The following is a 27,426-nucleotide window of genomic DNA, read 5'->3' as shown; positions in this document are numbered from 1 at the left end:
CCTGTCCCATGTAAATCGCCAGATGTCCCCCAGGCCTCCGAAAGAAGTGGCGTGCGATCTAGTTGGCCAGTTAAATCTGTCAAGTTATCAATTCTGAATCAAGTCAGCGTTGCTGCCGTAGTGTCTGGCTGAAGTCTCACCAGCTTGTTGGATCGTTTAGATTCGAGTGGGCGGAGAGCTGATGGGAGATACTCCAAGTGACGTTGCCCGAAATTGGAGTGTCTGAAGTATTTTCAAGAAAAGTTGAAGCTTGCGTGTTCGTTCCACTGTGGTGACACCGAAAATTGAGGACCTGAACTTGAAGGTATGTCGCTCCATCATAAAAGTGTTAGCTAACTACATTCCATCAAAGAAATCAAGTTACAACTAGCCAGTAATCAAAGAAAGTGTGGCTATTGACGAAGTGCGTTTGCTGCAGTGGTAATAATTCTCATGATCAAGGGCCAAGGCGATGTGATATCAACCTATGTAGAAATTATGCTTCAAGTACGTGTATTGCTTCCTGTATCATTAGGAACTTACCTCGATTTTCTGCACTCCTGAGGAACGAGGATTCCATCATGATTGTACTCGGATAAATAGCTGTAAGTATGGCATATCGTTGATCGACACCGCAATTTTATGATACAGTCAAACGTTACTGCGCGAGCACTGGAGCATTGTCAGGAGATCCTCAATTCGTTGGGACCATAGCCGAGAGCATGGAAGTTCAGAGTCTGTGGGACATTGTGCATTCTGATACTGTACAGGACACAGCTGAGACTAATTAAGGAACTTTGAGCAGTTCAAGAATTTCGAACGTAGCCTACAACGGGAAGCAGTAGTACGTGATGCACTACACAAGACAGCGGTGCGACCATTTTACGTTCCTGCCACGGCATATTCCTGTAGTCGTGGTAAACACTCTCATCAATGTAGCGCCTTGGTTTCTACAGCTAGCAGCCTCTTGAACGTCGATATAAAGGCAGGAATCTCACAAAGTCTAGTATTTATTCTCGTTCTGTGGTCATTCCCAGCTGCCCCGTGCCTATAAGATTTCGACCTCATTACGTTGCCAGGACGACAGATGAATACTCTTTCCGCGTGGATTTTCAGCCTGAGTGTGCTGCCTAGGAAATGGCGGCAAGTCCAACCGGAAACAGAGACGTCGGGCGCGACACACCTGGATGTAGGCTCCAATGATAATGAGTGAGTAGACGGGCTTTACCTTGAATGAAGCTGACTCATTTGCCAAAAAACTCAACTGATTTAGACGCCCGGTCGACCTTACTGCGAAGGTCGTGAAGGACTTGGCTTATGCTACTGCCCAGGGCAGTTTCGGTGACGTATGGAAATGTATGGTCTCAGACAAAGATAATAACGTGGAGGTTGGTACGAATTTCGTAGTAAATTCTGACATCTGATGATAAGTTTTAAGGTGGCGGTTAAATGCGTCAGGATCGAAATTCAGGATGACAGTTTCAAGAAAATCGTCAACGAGGTGCGCCGACATGATGTAGAACACGCGCTCTAATGATATGAAAATATTTGCAGAGGTTAATGGACGACTTCTGCAAGTGGAAACTACTGCGTCATGATAACATTCTTTCCTTGTACGGGATTACCTACGGATTTGGTCCAGTACCAGCTATCGTATTTCCATGGATGACCAACGGATCCTTGAGCACGTATCTTGGTAGAAACTATGACAGTCTCTCCGGGGCTCACAAGTTCGGTTTGGTAAGTCTTCCTCAATGATCCTTAGCTGCACCACAACTCACGAGCGCTGTAACAGCTTGCTGATGTAGCTGATGGTCTTCAATATCGTATGCCATGTCATTTTTGCATTGCATTAAGATAAGCTGACAGTATATGCATAGTCCACTCTAAGGGTGTAGTTCATGCGGATCTCACAGGTGTAAGCAAACTGTGGTATGCAGATTTGTGACGCTGCTCACGTCTCCGTTTCCTCTTAGAGCAATGTGCTCATCAATAGCGAAGGAAGAGCTATTGTAGCAGACTATGGGCTCTTGACTACATGTTCCGACCTGAACGGGACCTCTTACATCAGGAGTAACGTACGATGGTCGGCGCCTGAGCTCTTCGAAGTTCCGGACACCGAGGATGCATCTAGCTCACCAAAACCAGAAAGTGACATTTATTCATTTGGATGCATCGCATACCAGGTCTGTCAACAACGTATATTTGCAGCGCTCTTGTTCTCATTTGTGCCAGGTTTTATCGGGCAAGCAGCCGTACTGTAACATTCGCAGTGATCACCAGGTAGTCGTGGCCATCCTCAAAGGTGTCAAGCCCAAGCGTCCAGACATCCCTGCCATCGAGGATTGTCACTGGAACTTTATCGAGCAATGCTGGGTTGAGTCATCACAGCGACCTCCTATTGCTGATGTCCGAGATTTGATGTCTCACTATAGAGATGCTATGCGTTAACCCAGGGCTTACGGTCTTCGCATGTAATCAACGCTGACGAGTTGGACACCGCGCAGTATTGTCGAATGTTTGGTTACTCATGCTGATCCTTGTTATATATCGCGTTACTCATACGTTGCAGATCTTATCTCTTACCTCACCGTTAAATTACATATGCTCATCCACATTATCCGTTGTCTGATCGTTTGCTAGTGTTTGCCGTCTACCGCGACGGCCTTCCATCATTTTTTCCTGTCAAACAAGTATGCCCATCGACTTCTTGGGGTTCCATGCAAATTAAATTCGTCGATTTGGAAGAACCAACCTTGGGAGCCCATGATTCAACCGTCACACTTCAAGCTTCAAGCTTCAAGGCTTGCTGTATTGCCTGGTTGTGTTGGTCACACATGAATGGGAATATGAATATATTTCATTTGGCCATGTACATAAGCTGAAATGACATATATGCGGGTCAATCATGCAGGCTCCTTTTGTTCTAGCAACGTGTATCACAAGCATCCAGGAACCAATGAAATCCTGGGACAGAATTATTTATAGCAACACAATAGGAATGAAATATCTATATCAGGGATGATCGGTGTGACCACCCCCTTAATTACGGAGTCGTTAGCAATGACTCGAGTCAACTTGTCCATCAGAGCATTGAGAAAGATACGTACTACCATTCAGTACACTTTGTATTGCATCTGCTTATAAGGAGATCCTCGATTTATTGGGACCATAGCCAAGGGCGTCGAATTCCAGAGTCGGAACGGAACCTTGACCAGCACGAATATTGGACAGATCTGACTCGAAGCAGTACCTACACAGGTGCGACCATTTTAGGTTGATGCTGACGGCATATTCCTTTAGTCGTGGTAAATACTGTCATCAATGTAGCGCCTTGGTTTCTACAGTCAGCAGCCTCTTGAGCATAGATATAAAGGCAGGAGTCTAGCAAAGCCTAGTAATTGTTCTTGTTCTTGTAATTTACCCCAACTGCCCCGGGCCTATAAAGATCTGGCCTCGTGGTGCTACCAATGCGACAGATATCTTCCCTTCCCCCTTTGATCTTTAGTAAAGTGATCCCTTATCATTGGCGTCTACATCCGTGGACGCCAAAGATAATGGATACCTTTCCAATAGAGTTTCTCGGCGTCTCCTTCCAACGTCCCAAAGACGGAGAGTTAATCAGAATTAAGCATGCCTCTAGGGTTAAGGTTACTAATAATCTGAACTCCCACCTACTCTTTAATGTCGCCCCATACGTCTAGTTCGGGAAGCCTCTCAATCGTTCATTTGGCAGCGGCAAGTGGATACAGAGACACCAGGTTACAGGAATTCTCCACTCCCTCTCACTCGCATTAAGAAAGTCATAAAGAGCGATCCAGACGTGAACTTGAAGGTATGTCGCCCCATCATAAAACAACTCCAAGTGTTCGCTAACTACGTTCACACCGAACTTAGTTACAGGTGTACGTGTTACCAATAAAACGTGTCGTACCTGTCTCGTTCATCTAGCCTCAAGCTGCTCCTCATCAAGATTCTGAACACCATACAAACGATGAAACTGGCGGTAGTGGTCCTGGATCAGGTGAGGATTGTGATGCAGTTTGTAGCGTTAGACCCTAAATTTCCTGTGACTCTGTTTTCTCTCACTCACGAGAACTGCGCTGTGTGTACGACATCCTTACAATTGCTCTTCACAGCTCCAGTCTCTATTAGCGCCATCGAACGCAATACATGCACCGTGACCCAATCGAGCATCCACCCATGTATACAATTTTTTTCTCTCTCGCTTATTGTCGTTGTAAGCTGACCTAATGTACATGTGGTTTAGTGGTAAGTGTACCAAGTCGTTATTGTATTTACTCATTAGCTTACATGTCCCAGAGGTAGGATGCGAAGCTGTGAGAGCTGGTCTGGCAGCTGTTTTTGGGTGGGGTGCATGCGCAAAGGCACGAGATGTGGCGCTGACACGAGGTGCGTGGACTTGCATAGGAGTTTGAGCGAGGGTTTCTAAACGTGTGCAGAAGACTGTATAATTCATTGGCACTCTGACACGCTACTTGGATCAATACCACTATCAGATCACTGCGTCGACCCGAAGGGCGATGATGAGCACCGGTAAGCAGCCATTACACTTGTTACGATTGCTGACCCCGTTTCACGGGACTAGACAGCTTCTGGACGTCATTCCCGTAGTTCTTTATCGTACGCATCGACTTTTCTCGCGCCAATTCAAGCTTTTATGACCCTGCATGACCGTGGCGTTATCTTTCCGGGTATGGATCACTCACTTGATCCCATCTCGGTTCAGTCGAATATCTTCATCAACGATCTCGGATGAGCACTGGCATATGTGGCTGCCTTCGGGATGGAAGTTCTACTATCGGAGTTGTCTTATTTCTTTTCTTCCATCGAAGGGATGGTGAGATGGATCGGACGAGAACTTTTTCAAGTTTCCAACGAATTGAGCAATTTCGTGGACCTTCCTAGTGCTCAAGGTGACGTATATTCCTTTGGAGGTATGATACTTCAGGTGCGTAATTTTACGTCTCAGTATTTGTGTCCTCAGCATCGCCCTAGGTCCTTTCTGATAAAGCTCCTTATCATTACTTCCGACGTAACACACAGATTCCTTGCGATATCTACAGGTATCAAGCCATTGCACCCAGACGCCTCCTGCGTTAATGGAGCGTTATCCAGCAATGCTGGACGGGTCCGAGAAGGGCATAACCGAGGGACAGATGTATTGGGGCTTAAACGATGACCCGAATGAAAGTGTGAGGATCTTGTGCGAGAGGACACGAGCGTTCTACGATCTCTCGTATCGAGATTTATCTGCAGTTCCTGGCACTGATGAGAGCGGGCGGACGTGCACTTCCACGGTTGCGCGAGCAGGGTGGTGCTCACCTGCTAGACGGGCTGTAATGAGACCACTGACTGAAGCAAGAGCTGAACGAGGACAGAAGGAGAATTTAGCTGATTCGTCAACGCCATCAAAGCTGTCTTCGCATGAGATGCTGATCTATTGCAGAGCTGCAGATGACACGGTCATACTATTAGGTCGGACGACCAAAGAGAAGGGAACCCTAAAAATTTGATCAACCTGATTCAGAATTTGGGACTAACCTTATGTTGTCACAACGGCATATTCCTGTGGTCGTGGTAAACTCCCATGAATGCCAGCGCCTTGGTCTACAACCAGCTCTTGAACGTCAACACAAAGGCAGGGATCTTGCGAATATTCTCGTTCTTCTGGTTATCCAAACTGCCCTGGGCCTAAAAGATCCGACCTCATTAGGCTGCCAGCGCGACAAATACTTTCCCTTCCCACCTGGCTCCTTAGTGTGTTGCCTAATAAATGGTGGAAAGTCCAAGCGGAACCAGAAACGTCGAGCTCGACGTACCTGGATGTAGACGTCAATGATAATGAGTGAGTAACGCATTTTTTTCGCAGAGTTTCAACTTGAATGAAGCTGACTCACATGAGAATTTTTTTCAACCAATTTAGACGCCCGGTCGACCTTACTGCGAAGGTCGTGAAGGAATTGGCTTATGCTACTGCCCAGGGCAGTTTCGGTGACGTATGGAAATGCATGTTCTCAGACAAAGATATTGACGCGGAGGTTAGTATGAATTTCGTAGTAAAATCTGACATCTGATGATAGGGTTCAAGGTGGCGGTTCAATGTGTGAGGCTCAAAATTTAGGATGACATTTCAAGAATAATTTCAGCAAGGTGAGCCTATATGTTGTAGAACACCCGCTATAATGATATGAAAATATTTGCAGAGGTTGAATGTTGATGCGCCATAATAACATTCTTCCCTTGTGCGGGATTGCCTACGGGTTCGGTCCAGTACCAGCTATCGTATATCCACGAATGTCCAACGGATCTTTGAGCACATGTCTTGATGAAAACCACGAAAGACCCACAAATTCGGTTTAGTAAGTCTTCCACAATGGTATAGCTGCACCACAACTCACGGGTGTCGTCACAGCTTGCTGATGTAGCTGCTGGTCTCCAATATCGTATGTCATGTCATGTCATTTTCGCATCGCACTAAGATAAACTGATAGTATACACCATGCACATCTCACAGATGTAAGCAACTGTGCGGTGTGCAGATATGCGACGCTTCTCACATCTTCGTTCCTGCAACGTACTTCTCAACAGTACTTGACGAAAGAGCTCTTGTAGTTGACCATGGGCTCTTGACCACATGTTCCGACCTAACCGGGACTCCTACATTGGGATTCGGGACTGACCTGCTCGTTCCGAATACCGAAGGTCAGTGCCTAGCTCACCAAAACTAATATTTAAAGTTCATTTGGATGCATTGCATACCAGGTCTATCGACGATGTATATCCGCAGCGCTCTTGTGTCAGGTTTTATCGGGCCGCCAGCCACACTGTAACATTCACAGTACTTGATCACTAGGTGGTTGTAGCCATCGCCGAGAGCTGTCAAGCCTGAGCGTCTAGATATCCCTGCCGTTGACAATTGTCACTGGGACTTTATAAACCAATTTTGGGTTGAGTCATCACAGCGATCTCTCATCGCTGATGTCCGAGGTTTGATGTGTCACTATATATAAAGACGCTGTGTTAACTCATGTTTTTGTACCAGATAAGTATGGCCATCGACTTCTTGGGATTCCGTGCACATCAAATGAGGGTTCGTCGATTTAGAAGAACCAACTTGTGGGATCCATGATTCGAGCGTCACACTCCAAGGTTTGCTATATTACCTGATGGCGTTTAGAACTTTTCACGGTTATAACGTGCATAATTGAAACGTTCTGTTCAAGCTACAACATCGTAAACCAGACTTGAAGTCGATTGTTCATTTACTGTGCACGATGGGTTGGAACGCCCAGAGAAGGTGATTCAAGCGGCAAGGAAGTGACTAATTTTCCGGGTAGTGCTGTGCGAGGACCGCAAGATCTTGTTCCGCTGGAATCAAGCGTGATGTTTGCGCCGATCGGGTGGGTGACTTCCTGACCCATGGGGTAAAGTCAGCCGGGATTAACTCTATCGCGGATTCAATGGAAGAGGACGGAGGACTAGCGTGGTTTAACGTGGCTTTTGATTCACTAGATTTCTATTCTAACTGATTTAGAATTGGCAATGCTAAATTATTCATATTTGTAGAAGCGAGGCAATGGCTTATTCACTTTCTGCATGTAGCAGTGCAGGCCTGCGGCACTGCCATATTGGCCTATTCCAATCCACCAATGAAATACTAGTGATTAGTGAATCAAAAGGTTCTTGATATCCATAACGCCATAAAGCGCTCAGATCTAATCAAACTCTGCTTCTTTTCATCCAGCATGAAGATCGTCGACGCAGTTTTCGATGATCAAGGTACGGTCGCCACCCTTGCCAGCCGCACGGAGTTGATGGATTTGGACGAATGGAAACTGGCACAAGCACGTCACTCTTCTTATGTGCGTTATTACCTATGCGTTTAGTTCAGTACGTACCAGCTATTCTTCTCCCACAACAGCTCACACTGGCACCAAGTTCTGCCTGATACGACACCATCTCATAACGTCGTAAGACCTTCTGCTGGTCTCCAATCGCGTCGATTTCGACTTGCGTCAAAGTAAGCTAAATTCCACTTTTACGAACTGGCATTCATGTCACGTATCTCCCAGGTGTAGCGGTGCGCACTTCATTTCAAAACTTGCCAATTTACAACATGAGGTTACGAGGAAATTACTCAATCAGGGCAGTCCAGATTACGCCTGCCAGGCGTGCCATAGGCATGGAGCATAAAAGCCGTCCTTCGTTCAATCCAACTCTCCCAAGTATTCTCCCCACGTTCGTTCTCGCCTATAATTCACAGAGAGATAGGTTCCACTGCATCACAGACAAGGACGTGAGCGCAATATGAATCCATCCACATCGACACTACGAAGCCCATCGTTCCCACAACCAGGGCAGGCCCCTGAAGTCCTGCAGTTATATCTCCAGTGCCTCGACCGCCTTGATATGTTAGAGTGTCGTGTGCACGAGGAAATCCAGGAAATCCGGAGCCTCTTTAGGAATATCCTTGACAACTGCCAGTCAAATGTCACCATGGAGGATTCTGGCGGATGTGATAGCACCGTCAACTCCCAAGCTGGGCTCGATGGTCTCAATGCTATTACACCATTTGGATATTCGCACGACCGCTACTTCATGCCACAACCTACACCCCATGCATCGTCCGGGGTCGTGGAATCGCTATCAGAGAACATAGAAGGTAAATTTGCTGTATACGCACTCTTTCCTCTAAACCCTTGCCGTGTACAGGCTCATTATTGCTCGATGGCACCCACGGTTTTGCCAACTATGTAGCGCCTCAGCACAGCATGTACTCTGAGGGCTTTCCGGCATTCTGTGACCCGCGTATCACGGAATCATCATTCGAGTCTGAGGGTGTGAAATCTCGCCTCGGTAAATTTGTTATCATTCGCAACTTTTCGTTGAAACGCTTAGAATATATTCCTAGGTTTCTCGCTCCATGGCACGATCGACTCCATCTATGAACCTGCTGCGCAACCCTTCCAAAGCGTTTATCTCGAGGAGCATGTCCCATCGGATTCTTTAGTCGGACCCGACGCGCAGCTGCCTGTCCTCGTTATGCAGGCCAGCCAAGCAAAGGATAGAGTAAAATGCACGCAGGACGGATGCTCAGCAATCCTCAACAAGGATAACCTCACTCGTCACGTCAAAGAGGTGCACGAGAGGAAGTTTAAGGCAGTTTGTGCAGGCTGCAGAAAGGTGTTCAAGCGCTCGTATCAGATGAATGAGCACATCCTTCGGACCGGATGTGGAAGATTCTAGATTTGTATCTTGTATGGTGTTCATTTAATAGAACTTATACAAGGCCACCTTGGTGGCCAAAAGTTCGCCCTTTACTTCATTCGCTCCTTCAAGGAAGGTTGAGCCATCGATGAGCAGAGAAAGCCCTAGAGGTAGATATGGAGATCTCAAAGGGAACATGGGGCCATTCAGGGGAAACCTCTTGAAGCGATGAGCTCATGATGATTGATCGATCGATCTTTCAACGAGATTACGTGAGTCTTCAGCATTTCAAATTTCAAGCTTCAAGTTTCGATCTAGATCTCAAGCGGTGTTATTATCTCTGAATTCAAATTCTGCAATGGCTTATGCCCAATCGATGTGAGTGGCGTTCCAAGCCGATACCCATTTTCTTGGCTTGTGAACGTGCTCGTGTATTACATGCATGAGTCTTAGGCGACTACGTCTTTTACGACTAGCCGGTAATCAAAGAAAGTGCAGCTATCAAAGTGCGTCTTCTCCAGTGGTAATAATTCTCCGAGTCACGATCAAGGCGATGTGATACCAACTATTGCTTCCTGTATTATCAGGAACTTACCTCGATTTTCCGGACCCCTGAGGAACGAGGATTCCATTGCACTCGGATATAATTAGCTGTAGTTCAAGAATTTCGAACTCTAACCAATTTTAGCCTACTACGGGATTCGGGAAGCAGTACCGTGACGGTGCGACCGTTTTACGTTGATGCCCAACGGCCCATTCCTGTAGTCGTGGCAAATTCCCATGAACCTAGCGCCGCCTTTTGCTCCTGCACTCAGCCTCTTGAACGTCGATATGAAGGCAGGAATCTCGCAGTCTAGTATTTATTCTCGTTCTAGTGTGGTCACCGGGCCTCATTACGTTGCCAGGGCGACAGATGAATACTCTTTCCGCGTGGATTTTCAGCCTGAGTGTGCTGCCTAAGAAATGGCGGAAAGTCCAACCGGAAACAGAGACGTCGGGCGCGACACACCTGGATGTAGGCTCCAATGATAATGAGTGAGTAGACGGGCTTTACCTTGAATGAAGCTGACTCATGTGCCAAAATTTTCAGACGCCCGGTCGGCCTTACTGTGAAGGTCGCGAAGGAATTGGCTTATGCTACTGTCCAGGGCAGTTTCGGTGACGTATGGAAATGCATGGTCTCAGACAAAGATAATAATGTGGAGGTTGGTATGAGTTTCATAATAAATTCTGACATCTGATGATAAGTTTCAAGGTAGCGGTTAAATCCCAGTGAAAATCGACAAGAATGAGGTAGATAGGTAGCAATAGACGTCTAAGTACAGAATGAGATAGATAGAAATCTAAGAAATTCGAGACGGTAAAACTCTAATTTTGTGCAAAATGCAAAGAACCTTTGCAAAGGTAAAAAAGCAAGCATGTCAAACTTTGTTTGCACACTTTGTAACAAACTTTTGACAAACTTTGCATATGCATGCAATATTGCACATGTACATGCATATTGTAGGTGCATAACTTCTTGCATTTGCACATATGTTAACTTTATCATATCCGAGTGACCGAGTCGGTGCAGTTGAACCACATGCATCTTCTCCTCCACCCACCATGTCATTCATCCCCACCGCGACCCCCGCTCAACACAATCACTCCCTTGTGTTTCTAGCTCGACTCGAAGCCTGATGCCATCAAGAAGCAACAGCTGAGTACCAAGCCGATGCGCGTGAGCCCCAAGATCACGGCGCGGTGAGTTCTATATATTATTTTCATAGCAAGATTAACTCTATCATTCTAGGAATATTTGCGCCCTCAAGTGGCAATCGAACGGCAATCAAAAGGAACCAGCAAGCGTCTTCGCGACTTACTGGAATGGGTTGTCTACTGCCGACAAAGAGCCTACTCACCTAATGATAGCGATACCTATAGATAATGTCATTTGCTCTCATTAGATTTGTTTTTGGATCAAATTGAGTGATATTTTGTATGTAAATGTGTATCGGTAGGTCTAAACAGATTGAGAATCATATCTAAATGTCTAAATTGTTTCTCGATGTCATTCTTTTTCTGTCTCGAAAAGTCTCATTTGTCTAAATACATCGAAATACATCGATAGATTTCATGGGCCTTTATTTTTTGGATATCTATATACGTATATCTACCCGATTCTTGTCGATTTTCACTGGGGTTAAATGTGTCAGGATCGAAATTCAGGATGACAGTTTCAAGAAAATCGTCAACGAGGTGGGCCGACATGATGTAGAACACTCACTTTAATAATATGAAAATATTTGCAAAGGTTAATGGACGACTTCTGCAAGTGGAAACTACTGTGCCATGAAAACATTCTTTCCTTGTATGGGATTACCTATGGATTTGGTCCAGTACCAGCTATCGTATTTCCATGGATGACCAACGGATCCTTGAGCACGTATCTTGGTAGAAACTATGACAGTCTCTCTGGGACTCACAAGTTCGGTTTGGTAAGTCTTCCTCAGCGATCATTAGCTACACCATAACTCATGAGCGCTGCAACACGCAGCTAGCTGCTGGTCTTCAATATCGTATACCACGTCATTTGTGCATTGCATTAAGGTAAGTTGATAGTATATGTTCCGACCTGAACGGGACCTCTTACATCAGGAGTAATGTACGATGGGCTGCGCCTGAGCTCTTCGAAGTTCTGACACTGAGGATGCATCTAGCTCACCAAGACTAGAAAGTGATGTTTACTCATTTGGATGCATCCCATACCAGGTCTGTCAATAACGGTATATTTGTAGTGCTCTTGTTCTCATTTGTGTCAGGTTTCATCGGGCAAGCAGCTGTACTATAACATTCGCAGTGATCACCAAGTGGTTGTGGCCATCCTCAATGGTGTCAAGCCTAAGTGTCCAGACATCCCTGCTATCGAAGATTGTCACTGGAACTTTATTGAGCAATGTTGGGTTGAGTTATCACAGCGGCCTCCTATTGCTGATGTCCGAGATTTAATGTATCACTATAGAGATGCTATGTGTTAACCCAGGGCTTACGTCCTTCACATGTAATTAATGCTGAAGCGCTGATGGACACCGCACGGTATTGTCGAATGTTTGGTTACTCATACTGCATTACTCATACGTTGCGGATCTTGTCTCTTACCTCACCGTTAAATTCCATATGCTCATCCACCTTATCCGTTGTCTCATCGTCCGCTAGTGTTTGGCGTCGATTCCGTGCACATTAAATTTTTGGGGTTCATCGATTCTAGAAGAGCCAACTGTGGCAGTAAGGCCGTTCTATCTGTCTCCTGCGAATGAATGAAATGATATAGTACCATGCAGGCTATTCTGTTCTAACATGGATGTGTATGTCTCAAGGCAAAACACCGCAGGGCTGTCCATGTTGTAGTCACTGGCGGAGAACAGAATTTTACGATTAGTATTGACACCCATTCAAATGGGAAGTTCCGTTCTGTTCGGGCCAAAGTCTTGAAGTCGATTCAGTTACTCCACGTTTGACAAAGCCTCCTCCACTAACGTGGGAGGAATGTAGTGCCGGCCTGCCCCTTTAACAGAGCACAACACACACACATGAGTCTACCGTACATGCAGTATGTGATTGATGAGGACTGCCTTGATACTCTTTCCCAGGGTCAGATGTCGGAAATTTCCTATTCGGGATGCATGACCTTGCAACGGGTTGCACGGATCCAATGACGAGCCTAGGTTCCAACATGTTACAATAAAAGAGCATTATGTTACAATTATGTCACAAGCTGGTTGCAAGCGTGCCTTTCAACGAAAGTTTCAATCCAATTAGTAATATTAACTGTCGGCTGCAAGTTGGTTTCATTGTAGGTTGCAATCGAGATCCCAAGGCTTCCTAACTTTGTCTCAATAAATATTGTTCAGTTTGAAGTCAATTCGAACATCATTGAAACCAACAAATTGAGATTACAATGAGCACTACTCTGACTGCATAATACTACTGTAATACACTGCAACAGTAGTTCTAGTTCCTTCTCCGAGTTCGTGTTTCTCGCTGCTCTGCTGACAATGATATAGCCGCTAGCCCACCCCTCTTTCCCCTTCCACGGCCCCATCGACCGGAGGATGAAGCTGCTGGTGGCAGCATTTCCACACTGTCAAGTACATTAGGAACTGGAGGGGTTTTCATCAGCCGCGAGCGCAACTGGAGCAGGAGGGGTTACAGTGGCAGTAGTCTCGACAGCAGGGGTGATGGCTGGTGCTAGTGCAGTGAGGGGAAAGGCAGGTGGTGCAGCCAGAGCGAGTGTCGGTGAACTGGGGGGAACCAGAGAGACACGGTGACCATCAGTAGTCGGAGAGTCTGATTCTCGATCTTCGTGCCCTGCATTGGCAAGGGCCAAGCGCATTAGATCGGATGTCAAATCCTCGCCTTCAGCGTCTGAAGTCACGATATTGGAAGATGATGTTGACTGCCAGACATGGCGATCGATTTGTCGGCAGATCGACAGAATGCGTGGCTCTTCCCAAAGCGTCACCCACAATTGTTTGTAGGCTGCGAACATTGCCGCATACGGTAGATGAGACTTCACGCCAACTCCGTCTTTGGTGAACGAAGTGTCGGGGGACAGAATGAAGATTAACTAAAGAAATGTTAGATACTGTGAATTGATTGTAGTGAAGGCTTAAAGAACTCACTGCCACCCAACCCCAGGCAAGAAGACCAGGGGTGCATGAGGTGATGCCCCATTTTCGAGCGTTGCACTTGGCACGAGGCCATCCAGCAATATCTAGCGAATTTTTCCCAAACATTACGATCCTGATTGCCTAGGTGAATTGGACCAGACAGCATAAGAATAGATTCAGACAGTGATAAATAAAACAAGTACCTTTGAGAGCGGCTCCCAATTTCCAAAAACCGTGGACATCGTAGGGTCCCTTTCCTGCCTCATAAAAAGGACGGGTGGGAACTTCAACAATGTTGAATGATTACCTGGACCAGTACCGAGCATCTTCTGGATTTCAGGGATTGTGTCCTGGTTTGTAAAACCAATGTCGAAGTACGATGGATTGAGACTGAATATTCGACCTGCCATCACCCTTAACTTGCCGATTTCGCTTGAGCGACCGCCTTGAAGTTGTTGTTCTAGCTGCAGTATATAATAATAATCATTGTTAGGTCACACAATATAATAGACTGACGTACCAACAATTGAAAATGCGAAGTCGGTACAAACTGATGGAGATGGTCTGGAAGAAGTGAGTATAGCTCAGTCACAAGACCGAGCTCTTCAGCACTTTTGCTGGCATAGCGATTCCTGGATATGATTGCAGGTGGATGGTTCAGCACAGGGAGTTTGAGGATATGATGCTCAGGTGGGAACATCTCCGCAACAATTTTGTACTTGCGGGAAAAGGTTGAGAGCTCGACATCGAAAACTTTCAGCTCATCTGGGACTTGACCACTTGAACACCGGCGTTGATTAGACAACAAAGTCTTGTTCTTCTCGCCCAGAGTACGGTTATCGTTCTTGAGTGCCTGGTTTTCCAACTGCAAGCGCCGAACGATCTTAAGACATGAGAATCAGTATATTGAATAGTTGCAAGCATTACATGACTACAATACCTCAACGTCCCCATGCGACTGTTGCCTGCGGCTGTTGGAGACTGTTTCAGATGACTGACGACTAGCAGTTGATGAGATCCCTGCTGTAAGAGATGGAGAGTCCAAATCGTCGAAGTCCGATTCAGACGCATCAGATTGAACGACATGATGGGGAGCCTGCTGGGGCATAATGTCAATGAGAGAGATACCTGCAGTGGGTTGAATTTCAGACTCAGTGGTCATAAAAAATACGATGGGGTAGACAACTTATAGGTGCGGCAGTCAACGGGCAATGTCGGAACAAAAGGAACACATGGTCGTACATGAGGTAGCTTGGTGTTGCAGTATAGCACCGATAATCAAACAAATTAGCCTCGTGGCTTGATGGGAGGCAGAGAAAACGATGCAACTTACCTGTAGACACGGCGACATGAGTCATAGATGCATGACGTTTATGTAGAGAGGTTGTAGCTGCCGTTCCGTGATCCTTGAAGTGTCGTCAAACTGGGTCTTGTTGATGTAACAATTACAGTTACAGTGTCAATGAATGACAAAGTTGGTTGAATCTAGGTTGGAAGACCGATTGAAACCAATGGACTTGGCAAAAATGTCAGCATATTATTACATAATCATCTGATGTCATTGACAATGCGGCACTCAGCATGTGGTATAGTGCATGTGGAGAGCTGTAATTAAGTGCAATGACACATCTAGAAGTCCTTTTCCAATGAGTTAGGTTCGATCGCGTGACTGACATTCACCTTTGAGTAGTCCGACACATGCTTTTCGAAGAGGGTTCTGCAGCACCCAGATCCCGTACATCAAATTGCTGATGGACCACCGAAAATTTGGATACGTGACTCACAGAATATGAGTTGCAGTGAACCCATCGCTGCATGACTCGGCTAATCGGGGACGTAATCCTTACAGCGGTGAACCTCTGACTCTACACGAGATGGTCCTTGAACTACTGCAGGCCGGTTTTCATCTTAAGCTTGACCAACTTTGTTCCAAACTTGAGTACGGCCTTGCTCGATGAATCCTCGATGGCAACAGCCTGAGGATGGTGTGGACGATGTTTGAGGTGGCTCAAGAGCAAGCAGGCAAATCAGTGTGCATACCCTCATCACGGTTGATGCGCTCGTTGGAGAACATAAGGCCAGGTAGTCTCCATGGCATCAAAGAGGTATTCGGGGTGGGTGGAATCCTTGATGTAAGTGTCAATGGGGAGCAAGTGGGTTTGGAAGCGATGGCAGGCTCAGAAAGTTGAGGGATACCATCAATCCAGGCTTGTTGCGGCATTGGACCAGTGGTTGTGCCGTCCTGGGTGCCTAAGCGACGGATTTGAGGCTACCCGCTATGGAGAGCCAACAACCAATATTGTGCGAATCTTCCAGGTCGTCAGCTACAGAGAGCCAACGACCAATATTGTGTGAATCTTCTGGGTTGTCAGCTGCAGAGAGCCAACGACCAATACTGTGCAAATCTTCTAGAAGCATGTGAGCTTCCGAACACACGATGAGATGCCTGCAAGAATGTCCATAGTACATTTACCATATCTAAAAAGTTAAGTTGAAGATTGATTCGCAAATGAAATTAAGTCACTGACTTTCAGGTAGGTCAATTTCACCGACAAACTTCTTGCGAAGCTCTTCAAGCTTGTCCTCGGTGTTCTGAGAGTCCAGCGAGATTGAACGCTTGTGAAAACCGATCAAAACAGGAAGGGTGTCCTCATCATCGGCTGTCTGAGAGTCCAGCATCGAGATGGAACACTTGCGATCATCGATCAAAACAGGAAGGGTGTCCGTTCAGATGGCTTGGTTGGCGAGACTAGTGAGGTAATACTTGCCAGGGCTGTAGCAGCCTAATTATTCAGGACATGTTAGCTAGGACAACATAGATTAAGGCAAGAATGTGCGAACCTTCTTGCTTGGTGTTGGAGCAGGTGATGATACACGAACTGGTGCAAGAGTAGAAGCAGCGGTAAGTGGCATTACTATCTCTAAATGTCAGTTCAACGGGGAGGTTGCCGCTGAGGCATGCCACAGAGGCTTCTCATGCTATCGCAAATATATCGGTGCTTAGCATCACACTTATGATAGTATGGTCCAGGTCTCCATCTGAATCCACACCCTTGCCCACTCTCATGAACCTTCGCCCAGTTCTGAATCCAACCAATGTATACATCTTTGAAATGACCAAGGGCGATCCTATCTGTGGAGGCCGTTTCCCCGAATAGCCGGAATGCCTGGACCTGCTGCGCCTCCAAGGTGTACAGCTGGCGAAAAACTGTTCCACCTCTCAAACAGTTGTCACAACCTTTTGGGCAAAGGTGGGAATCGAAACGCTTGTTGAAATGTGTGAGGATTAATGACCATTGGCAGTCAGCCTCTGAATCGTAATGGCAGTAATGGGCCGTCGCTGAGAGATCTTCCAGTTGTCGCTTTTTCTCCTCTGGAGTCCGAGCTGGTCCTTTGTCATTGCGGCAGGTGAGAGGGAGCGTGGTGCATGGGATAATGATCGTTGTTGAAGGGGAAGCTAATAACTCGCCGCTTTAGTGTAGGACAATGCAGTCAAACAAAGGTCAAGGTGAACAAATCAGTCACAAGTAACCTACTAACCAGCCGTAGTACTATTAGTACGAATTTCCTTTATGCGAAGGAACATATCTGTATCGAGAGTGTCAACAACCAAAGCCTCATTGGGTCTGCTACTGTCTTCCACCAATACACAACCATGGATGATGGATTGCACCAAAAAGAATTCCGCAGAGACTCGAGGCTTTGCCTTAACTCGCCAGAAGTCAAGATCTTTGTCCTTCCATGGACGAGCACCAACAGGTTGATCATATGGGAGAGTGAGCACGATAGGGTATTGGACATCTCCAACCATGCAGGTGAAGACCATCAATAATTGTGCGAAGATGATGCTAGCTTCTGTCTGCAAGATGACGAAATCATATTGAGGCAATCCGTGAAACATTGGACTGCATCATAGATAGTCGGCAGATACACGCCAGTCAACGAGTGATTCATAGTTGACTTTAAGAAATCGGTACTCAGTGATCTGTGAATGATTCTGATAAGTTACTAATAATGTGCTTTGCAATGTTGACACACCGTGTCATCAGCAGCGAGTTGGATTCATCTCCCATTGGGAAATGGTATATTGTTGGCATTGAATGCATGGTTCAAAAATTCGTTCAGCTTGATCCGAAATCGAATGAAGGCCGGATTGCCTGTCTTACTGGCTTCAACATCTGCAAATGACTGCATTGCCTGCGGTGAGCCAAGATTGAAATGTAGCCCATCTGTCGTCGGTTCAGTCTCTGAATCAATCTCGGGCAGATCTGACGCGTCGAGTAGGCTGAGTTTTTGCGCATCAAGACAGCTCAACTTGCCGCGAATGTATTCTGCGATAAGGCTGTCATGGTTATGTCAGAGAATCTTCAAATTCCATCAGCACTTAATATACACTGTTGTAATAGTAATGCTTACCTGCTCAGCGAAGTTCTTGAAGTTTGTACGATCCTGATAAGCATCCTTCAGTGGGCCATGCATTTTTTCATTCGGTTTCGTGTTATAGTTTCGGGTGACACCTTTTGCCTCAATATCGTCGAAGAGATGCGCAGAAAGATGTTTCTTCAGGAAATTCCACGACTTGTCAATTAAGTCTAACATGTCTTCGATGTATTTCTGACTCGCAATATTAGTTGAATCAATGTGTTGCTGGTTGAGAATATAATATACGAAGAACATACATCCCTCAATTGAGTCAAATTTTCGAGAGCTTTTCGGCCATCTTTGATAGTGTCTTCAGTATGGACGTCTAATGAAGCATATGTGTTGAATTCCACATAGCTACGAATACAACGGAGCAGAAGATAAGCCTCTGAATCCTGATCTTGATGAAATACATTATGAGCTGCAAAGACAATAAGCTACATTTGTTTAATTAAGTTAATGGTGAATAGTCTACTACTAGAGTAACTTTCCTTTGATATATCTTCATACTTCATTCCATCAGAAAAAGATATCAATGTCACCTGGTCGAAATGATTGAGATTTTGCCAGCGTGGAAACGAGTGAAAGCTGGAAATCTAAATTAGCATCTGTAAAATATAGACAAACCTATGTACGAGCTATCAATCTGCACAGCAGCTTGTCGACCTGAACCTTCGATCCACTTTTGCAGTTCAGCCCACAGGTGATCACTGAAAAGGCCGCCATCGTTAAAGTGGAGTTTGTCATTTGAGAGAGCCTGATGAACCTCAGTATTCTCCATGGTATCAAATGAATTCTAAGTACAACAATTTAAACATTAATAGAGTCAGAAACAAAACAAAGACTTACATCAACATCACGAAGGCTCTCGGAGCTCAGTATTTGTTCTTGCGCTTCCAAGGTTGTAGACTCTCGGGCCTGAACACGTAATGCCTTCGCACCTGCAGATGTGCGAAGAGGATAAATATTAGATGTCTTAGAAAGCTTGTCACGAGGCACAAGACATATAGGGCAAGGGAATTTTCCCATCAGACCACGAATCAATGCCATCACAGACCTGTAAGAGTGTCAAAGATGTTACCAAGGGAGCATTAATATTGACACAAACTGTTCTTCGTAGTCTGCAGAGAGTATGAGTATGATCAGATACAAGATACGAATGATGTCATCCCAGCATTTAACGGCAGATCCAAACTTCGACAGCGGTGCGAGGCAGGCAAGGATCTTCAGAAATGATTGATGCCATACTGCATTTTTGAAGTTGACATATACCGGCTTTCCGGAGTGCTTCTTGTCCTCCTTCACCTGTCAAAGTACTGTTAGTTGATAATATTCAGTCATTGAGTGAAGGACAGAATTAACAATTGGTAGCCATCCCACTACACGTCCACCACCCAAGCCTTCTCCATTACGAATGGCAACAGGAAGGTTAGCGCACCAAGCAACAACAGGATAACCTTTCGCCCGACCAAACAACGACAATTTGGCTTTATCTGCGTAAAGAATGAAGGCGAGAGGCTTGGCATCTGATGGTATTTGTGACTATAACAATGCTACATTAATGCATGGCGCAGACCCGTAAAACAATAGTGTCGCGTACTTGATACTCCCAGAATGCGTTGGCTGTCCAAGGCTCGTGAATGAACCGAATGAACTTGTCACCGTTAAACTTCGAAAGCCGTTCAGCATCAAAGAAAAAATGCGGACCAACTTGGGGATCCTGAAGGAGATCCACAGCCCAGTCCCATATCGAGCGATGGAATAGTTGAAATGTCTTATCATCACCTTGAAATGGCACAACTACCTCTTCCTTTACAAACTGTTATCGCAAAAGCCTTAGATTAGTTTACACTTAGAGAAATTGAATACAGACAGGTGTCAATTTAAACGAAGCCGCGTCCCATGTATCTCGTACATCTTTGCGATTCCGAAGTGTGAACTGTTCAGACTTGGTGCGACAAATGAGGTCGAAAAGCCGGTCCATCTGCTGGTGAGTGAGTGCTGCTTCAAGAACAAGCTCCGCAACTTCGAAGTCGATCCGAGTTCGGAATGGGTACCACGGCTCAGGTTCAACTGGTGGAACTACTGTGGGGGCGCCAAGACCACGTCCATAATCCTCAAACTGAAAAACCTGCGTTGGGCGCTGACTACTGGGATGATACTGCACTTGGATGTCATCCTCCTCAAACTGGGGTCGAGGTGATGCCATTCTATATTCGGGTGGTGGAGAACCTGAAAGGAACATTGTGAGCTGAATGGATGGGGAAGGCGGAGAGAATAAATGTACTATTCATCTGTCCGATGTCAGGATCATTAGGATAGTCTATTTGACCATCAATATCAAAGGCATCATTGTCCTGTGAATGATGATAGGCAGCGGCTTGAATGAAAAGCCCAAAACAAGTCACGAATGGCAATCAATTCAAGGCTGTGAGCTAGATATTAGTGAAAACATACAAAGAGCTGAGCTGGATGGTTGGTCGCCAACAAACACGGGTCCAGACCCTATTTGCGCATTATGTTCTCTCTCTATGAATTGATTTGAATTGATTCAGACGCAACATCAATTGACAGATTGATATTATGTTGTACCTCGGCGAATCTCTCTAGCAAGTTCAACATCCTCTCTCCTCTGTTCAGATCACTTTCGGCATGCGTTTTCATGCATCCAGAGACCTTGTCGATGGTAGGATGCGCCACAAATTGAACACAGGCGATACTGATCTGGAGGCATATGATGATGAAAGTTGTGGTGTTCTGTCATAATACTGATGCATCAGTGTTAGATTCAGACTTCAAGATGATACTGACATACCAGTAAGATGTAGAAAAACAATTGGGGGGCACAGTTGATAGAGGGAGGAAGTGTTGACTGGATCGGACAGTGCCACAGACTGGCAGTGCACGCTGCAGAAGACATATTGATTCAAAAGTACATAATCAGTGTCAATGAGGTTGTGACCCGGTATCAATAATGTGACTCACCTTGAATAATCCAACTTTCGCTAACATCGGTACAAAATCTCAACTCGGTATCAATACGGTTGGTACCGAGACTCAAAGGTACTATTGCAACCGACTTAGGAAATTTCCGACAGAGTTACTCAAGTACGTTATCGGTTTCCCCTTTGCATGTGATGCGCTTGCTCAAACTTCCTCGTGTCTTCAGAGACTCTTGGGCGATTTTCGTGCACGCAAGCAACTGCATCACGAAAATCTTTTGCCTCTGCTCGGTTTTAGTCATGAATTTGGACTAATTTCAGTTATGGTTTCCCCCTGGATACACAACGGCTCGCTCACCACATATCTTGAACACCGTTTCACAAAAATGACCATGGAACAAAAGCTCCTGATCGTGACTCGTGAGTCTCTCAGAAGTGCTGTTACATCATGGTATTCATTGGAACCTTAGTTACGGCAAGTCGCTGCAGCCATCAGCTACCGTATGTGGAATCTTCAATAATTTGTGAAAACAACAAGTAACAACATTACAGTCCACTCGAAGGGCGTTGTCCACGGTGACCTTACCGCCGTATGTACTAGTCGTCTGACACTTGCCTTCTAGTTCTGATCTGAAACGCCAGAACAACATTCTGATAGATTCGGACCGCAATGCTCACGTAGCAGACCATGGAATTCTCACAATGTGTTCTGAGTTCTCCGGGACTTCATACATCAGAAGCAACGTGCGGTGGGCTGTGCCAGAACTCTTCGAGGTCCCCGAGAGCGAAGAGTCATTGACTCCACAACCAGCTAGCGATATTTATTCTTTCGGATGCACCATGCTTCAGGTTCGAGGCGTTCCCTAGTGGTTGCGTTGGTTTGTGACTAAAGATTCCATAGGTTTTTTTTAAATTCGATTTTTGTCCCGTTGAGGTAAAGTACCCGGTTATGACGGCAGACCACCCTATGCAGATATGCGAAGCGATCAGCAAGTCATTGTCCTGATACTCAAGGGTAAGAAGCTTAGAAGACCATCGAGTCCGCACGACGCAGATTCTTTCTGGGGTTTCATCGAAAAATGCTGGGGTGATATAGGACTTCGCCCTTCTGCCGTCGATGTAAATGAAAAGTTCTCGATGATCGAAGTACGGTCGCCACCCTTGCCACCCGCACGGAGTTGATGGACTTGACAAAGTGATATCAACTATGTAGTACGTGTATTGCTTCCGGTATTATACCTCAATTTTCTAGACTCCTGAGGCCTGAGGAACGAGGGTTCCATTGCACAGCATTACACTCGGATAGTTCGCAAAATTTTATAACGTTACTGCGCGAGCATCGGAGCATTGAATTGCCGCGTTTGGTCGGGGAATCCTCAATTCGTCGGGAGCATAGCCGAGAGCATGGAAGTCCAGAGTCTCTGGGGCATTATGCATTCTGATACTGTACGGGACACAGCTGAGACCAAGGAACCTTAAGTAGCTCAAGAATTTATTTACTATAGAGATGCTATGTGTTAACTCATGATTTTGTATCAGACAAGTTTGGTAATCGATTCCGTGCACATTAAATCAATTTTAGAAGAGCCAACTTGGGAGATTCATGATTCGATACTTGCTCCTACCTGGTTGTGTTGGTTATGTGCCTAGAACTATGGCAGTAAGGCCGTTCTATCTGTCTCCTGCAAATGAACGAATGCAGGCTACTTCTTTCAGCAACGTGTATCATATCCCAAGACGAAACGCCGAGGACTCGCCTATATCAATATGGCCATGTCTCCGTTTTTTCATTTTGAATGGCCTTGACACGAGGCGACCAGAGGCCAGATCAGTGCCATGGAAAAGTAATATAAAAGCCATACGATTTTCCGACTCTCGACAGTATCCTCCTCACATCAGCACTCGCCTATACATCGAGCTGCATCAAAGACATGGACTCACATATGTCAACACTACAAAACCCACCGCCTGACCAGTATTCAACACTCCAGTTAATTCTCGAGTGCATCCACCGCCTTGAGATGTTAGGCCAGCGCTTTGACATGTTAGACCGCCGCCTTGACGTGTCAGACCATGCCGTGCGTGAGGCGATGCAAGAGATCCACAGCATCAAGAATCTCGTTTGCAACTACCAATCAGGTTTCACAATGGAGCATTCGGGTGGACGTGCTAGCACCGTCGACTCTCAAGCTGGAGTCAATGACCTCAATACCATCACATCGCTTGCATCTTCGCATGATGGCCAAATCATGCTACAGCCTGCAGCACTCCATGGAACATCGTCCGGGGTCACGGGATCGCTGTTAGGGGGTACAATAGGTAAGTTGCTTTATAAGCAGTTTTTCTTCAAATGCTTACCGTGTACAGGGTTATTGCCCTACGGCGCTCGTAGTTCTCCTATGCATTCGAGTGGACGTGATAGCATCGTCGACTCGAAAGCTGGACTCACCAGTCTCAATGCTATTCCACCATCTATGTCCTCGCATGACCCCTACCTCGTGCCACAGCCTGTACCCTCGTACGGGGTCACGGGATCGGTGCTAGAGGGTACAGAAGGTAAGTTGCTGTATGCGCAAACTTTCCTTTAAACGCTTACCGTATAAAGGCATATTACTCAACGGCGCCCGTGGTTTTGCCAACAATGTAACGCATCAACGTAGCATATACCCTGAGGGCTTCCCGGCATCCTATGACATGGATGTCACAGGATCCTCATCAGAGGGTGTGGGTGCTCGCTTCGGTGAATTTGCTATCATTGCTAGCTTTTCCTTGAGACGTTTACAATGTATCCATAGATCTATCGATCGATGTCGATGGCACGTCCGATCCCGTGCGTGAGCCCGCTGGGCAACCCGCCGCCCAACAGCTTGGTTCTGTGCAAACTGGCCCAGTAAAGGTCAAAATAGGACGCCCCAAAGTAAAATGCCCCCGGGACAATTGTCCGAAATTCATCAGTAGGGACGGCCTCAGTCGTCACATTAACGAGGTGCATGAGAAGAAGATTGTGGCTGTTTGTCCAAGATGCGATAAGTTTTTCACCCGCACGAATGTGATGACGCACCATGCATGTCAGATGTCCTTGTGAAAGATCCTAGATTATTATCGTGTATAACAAAGCTATTTTGATGGCCGAAAGTTCACCCTTGACTTCATTTGCTCCTTCGAGGGAGGCGGAACCATCAATGGGCAGAGAAAGCCGTAATGTTGAGATCTCGAAAGAAACAAATAGCCCTCCACGCAAATGTGGAAATTGGTGCGGAGAAGGAGATGATATGGCTGCGCTCACTGTAACAAGAAAAATCATGCAGCGTTGACGTAAGATTGTTCGGGTGCCTAGACAAGTATATGCCCTATCACCGGCATGTCCCGGGCCATGAGTATTATATGTTCCACGACTAGTACACCTCAGGCCTCCACCCTTGGAGGTCGAAAGTTGAGTACGGCAACGATAAGCCTCACCAGCAAGCGGCAACTCAGCGGCGTTGATCCGCATCGCCTTGTCCACGCCTTTGAAACGGGTTCTTCGTATTAATTTTCGCTCACGAATTCGAGGTCCCTACAGGCGTGTGAATTTCCTATACGTGCGTGCATCATTTTGTCGATCGACATATTAATCTTGATCTCATTGAATCTTAGCTCGATGCGGCACGCCTCAACTTGGGCGTCGATCGGATGTCTTAGTGTCGATCTAGACCTTTAGAGTGGTAAGCTCATCTTGAAGCCATGCGTGATGCAAGCTTACTTGTGTAAAGACTCGGTTCGGAATGCTGAGCTCGGCCTACTAGGTGGCATAGGAAAGGTGCGAGCGCATCTCACTGGCTAGTCGTTGCGAGACTCGGATTCCTGGTCTGTTTCGGGGTACTTGGCCCTCTTCCAATCCTTTGTCTAGTAACTTGAACTTACACGATTTTTCGTACTGCAGAACTCGCAACATATACCTCACGTGCCTGCTGCCTACTTGTTTTCATCATGCTGTATCGGTACGAACCACAACTTCACTCATTCATAGTAGTTGCTGAAATGTCCCCTACACAACCGCCTTCTACGAAGATCACTTGCTCAGTTACGTGTCCCGAGACTACCGATGAAAACACTACCACTATTTAATTTGCAACGTCCAGAGGTGTCCCAATTTGTTTCAATGGAGTGCTATCATACGAAATAGTAAGCCACGCTAAGTAGATACGTGAAGAAAACGACAGTGACTTACGCGGCTAATAAAGGTCCGATGACGGCCGGATCATTCAGTGCTTCTTGTACCATCGGTGTCGAAACCCATCCACATGCAATACAATAGGACATGAATGTTTTTCGGCCCTAATTCCATTGTCCGACCCTTGTGATGATCGAGGACACGAGGATAGGCTAAGTTGAGTTATTTCTACAATGATTAATCCCACGAATTCGCGCTCCCCAAGCAGACGGGTCACTGACGCCGAGCGAGAAGCCGCAGTATGCGTTGACAAGCACCGTCGACGCATGGGTGTTCAGTTCCATACGGTATCACGCATGTTTAGGGAAGCAACTCCTGTTATGAACTTCGGACTGTTTGTCGTGTTTTGGCACCTACCTGCTGATAATTCTGTTTCGGTTATGTTGAACTTTGTTCCAAGCTACTTTGATAATATTAGATAAGACTAGGTGCAGGTGGTACAAACTTTCCAAGTGTATCCGACGCCGTCGGAGCAGCTGTTACCATAAATAACAACACCGGTGGTAATTCATATTAGTTGTGCCTATTGTCCTTTGTACGATGAGTGGAGCTGGCACTTCTCCAGTCCTTCACTACGCCAGTACAACCACTACGCTTTATTCACAGACGCAGACTCCGAAAAAGACTCCTTATCATCACCGTCGGCCTGGGCGGGGATGATGATGGTAGTGCCGAAGGTCCTGCCGACTAAGCCAAGCAAATGGTAGCTAACACCCGCCTGTACCACCCCCCGCTGTCACGCTGTGTCCTACTTAGTACCAATGTGAGGGAAATACGATATACAAAGTGTGGAATATAACATACATTTGGACCTCATGAATAGTGCCTTGGCGACACTGCTCTCGGATGAGGTTCCAGACAGCATCGTATGACTGGTTGCGGCGCTCCACAAACATAAGCTCTTCCCTTTCCATCGTAGTGATACAAGCGTGGCCAGAAAAGATCATCCCGAGGCCTAAGATGGTTTTTTCATTGACCTTCCACCAGTCTTCCATCTCTGGTCGATAAATTTCCAAACATGTGACGACAAGGACAATTGGAACTTTGCTCTTGACTTGAGAACGGATTAACTCGTAGTTCCGGCGGAGTGTCCGAATATTCTTCCCACCCCGCACACGGTACATGATGAGATGAACGTTGCCTTGCTTCGTCAGAGTTCGAAGAAGCTCCTTCAAAACTTTTCGAGCTTCCTCATCTGAAACCATACCTTGAGTGCCCTCATCCAGACCTGCGATCCAGTTCAGTAATAGCCACGAAGAGGGGTGGATTGGACCGACCAGCTGTATCGATAAGCTTTACCTTCAACGTCCCAGCCTGGCGACTTGTCAATTTGTCCGAGTCGTATACATTTGTTCCAGTCGTACATCCCACAGCATCGGGAGATGTCTTCGCGATATTCGTCCCAGCAATCAAATTGACCAATGAACTTTTGCCAGATCCGCTTTCTCCACAAACGACAATGCCGAGCGTGTCTATGTGGTGTAGAGGTTCTTCGATCCCAGTATGGTTGGACTGGTTTCAAGTCAATCCCAGCTAAACAAGAGTTGAACAACACTCACCCTAGGCGGTTGTGGGCGAGCAGAACTGGACATTGCAATGCTGATTTGAGACAAGGAAAAAGCAAAATGTATGTCTTGACTTGCGCCTTCGCTGTGTTCAAGTCCCTTCTCTAACCCGATGCCTTTAAGTCTTCTGCAGATGAATGAAATGATATAGCATCATGCAGGCTGTTCTGTTCTAGTAATGTGTATGTCTCAAGGCAAAACAACACAACTCGTTCATATCAATATGAACATGTTGTAGTCACCCTGGCGGAGAATGAAAATTTACGATTATTAACGCCCATTCAAACGGGAAAGTTCCGTCTACTCACGAATGAGGCGGAACGCAAGGTGATCGTTGTGACGTGATGGTCAACGGAGAATGGAATTCCACAATCATTTACGGAGAACATCCGAAAATTGGCCGTCTATATAGACTTAACACGGAC

At 46.1% G+C, this 27,426-nt stretch overlaps 5 protein-coding genes across 5 annotated transcripts; 2 read left to right on the top strand and 3 right to left on the bottom strand.

Annotated features, from left to right (window-relative positions):
- Window positions 1-7,748: 7,748 nt before the first annotated feature.
- On the top strand, window positions 7,749-12,227 carry F5891DRAFT_986788 (uncharacterized protein; the record flags this gene model as incomplete). The annotated part of the gene is made up of 16 exons (XM_041377814.1): window positions 7,749-7,865; window positions 7,890-8,023; window positions 8,340-8,665; window positions 8,716-8,859; window positions 8,915-9,036; window positions 9,529-9,588; window positions 9,687-9,716; window positions 9,899-9,932; window positions 10,116-10,245; window positions 10,301-10,415; window positions 10,874-10,953; window positions 11,003-11,080; window positions 11,504-11,687; window positions 11,747-11,799; window positions 11,910-11,961; window positions 12,012-12,227. 16 exons carry the CDS (start codon window positions 7,749-7,751, stop codon window positions 12,225-12,227), a joined length of 1,875 nt encoding a protein of 624 aa, XP_041218014.1.
- Window positions 12,228-13,342: 1,115 nt separating this feature from the next.
- Window positions 13,343-16,538, bottom strand: F5891DRAFT_1197775 (uncharacterized protein; the record flags this gene model as incomplete). The annotated part of the gene is made up of 9 exons (XM_041368527.1): window positions 13,343-13,816; window positions 13,872-14,000; window positions 14,063-14,323; window positions 14,380-14,742; window positions 14,800-14,987; window positions 15,900-16,109; window positions 16,151-16,267; window positions 16,296-16,337; window positions 16,388-16,538. 9 exons carry the CDS (start codon window positions 16,536-16,538, stop codon window positions 13,343-13,345), a joined length of 1,935 nt encoding a protein of 644 aa, XP_041218013.1.
- An 856-nt stretch (window positions 16,539-17,394) lies between these two features.
- Window positions 17,395-20,490, bottom strand: F5891DRAFT_1131606 (uncharacterized protein; the record flags this gene model as incomplete). The annotated part of the gene is made up of 12 exons (XM_041364688.1): window positions 17,395-17,718; window positions 17,791-17,844; window positions 18,036-18,201; window positions 18,253-18,451; window positions 18,535-18,702; window positions 18,769-18,869; window positions 18,917-19,077; window positions 19,131-19,338; window positions 19,390-19,586; window positions 19,644-19,823; window positions 19,882-20,100; window positions 20,155-20,490. 12 exons carry the CDS (start codon window positions 20,488-20,490, stop codon window positions 17,395-17,397), a joined length of 2,313 nt encoding a protein of 770 aa, XP_041218012.1.
- A 1,056-nt stretch (window positions 20,491-21,546) lies between these two features.
- Window positions 21,547-22,090, top strand: F5891DRAFT_964473 (kinase-like domain-containing protein; the record flags this gene model as incomplete). The annotated part of the gene is made up of 3 exons (XM_041376093.1): window positions 21,547-21,647; window positions 21,762-21,813; window positions 21,866-22,090. 3 exons carry the CDS (start codon window positions 21,547-21,549, stop codon window positions 22,088-22,090), a joined length of 378 nt encoding a protein of 125 aa, XP_041218011.1.
- Window positions 22,091-26,123: 4,033 nt separating this feature from the next.
- Window positions 26,124-27,028, bottom strand: F5891DRAFT_1212407 (P-loop containing nucleoside triphosphate hydrolase protein; the record flags this gene model as incomplete). Its single annotated transcript, XM_041369221.1, has 4 exons — window positions 26,124-26,184; window positions 26,241-26,664; window positions 26,714-26,948; window positions 26,996-27,028. 4 exons carry the CDS (start codon window positions 27,026-27,028, stop codon window positions 26,124-26,126), a joined length of 753 nt encoding a protein of 250 aa, XP_041218010.1.
- Between the last annotated feature and the right edge of the window lie 398 nt (window positions 27,029-27,426).

The sequence above is a fragment of the Suillus fuscotomentosus genome (genome assembly GCF_016647785.1).
Source record: "Suillus fuscotomentosus strain FC203 chromosome Unknown F5891scaffold_131, whole genome shotgun sequence".
NCBI lineage: Eukaryota > Fungi > Basidiomycota > Agaricomycetes > Boletales > Suillaceae > Suillus > Suillus fuscotomentosus.
This window is presented reverse-complemented; position numbering and strand designations above follow the sequence as displayed.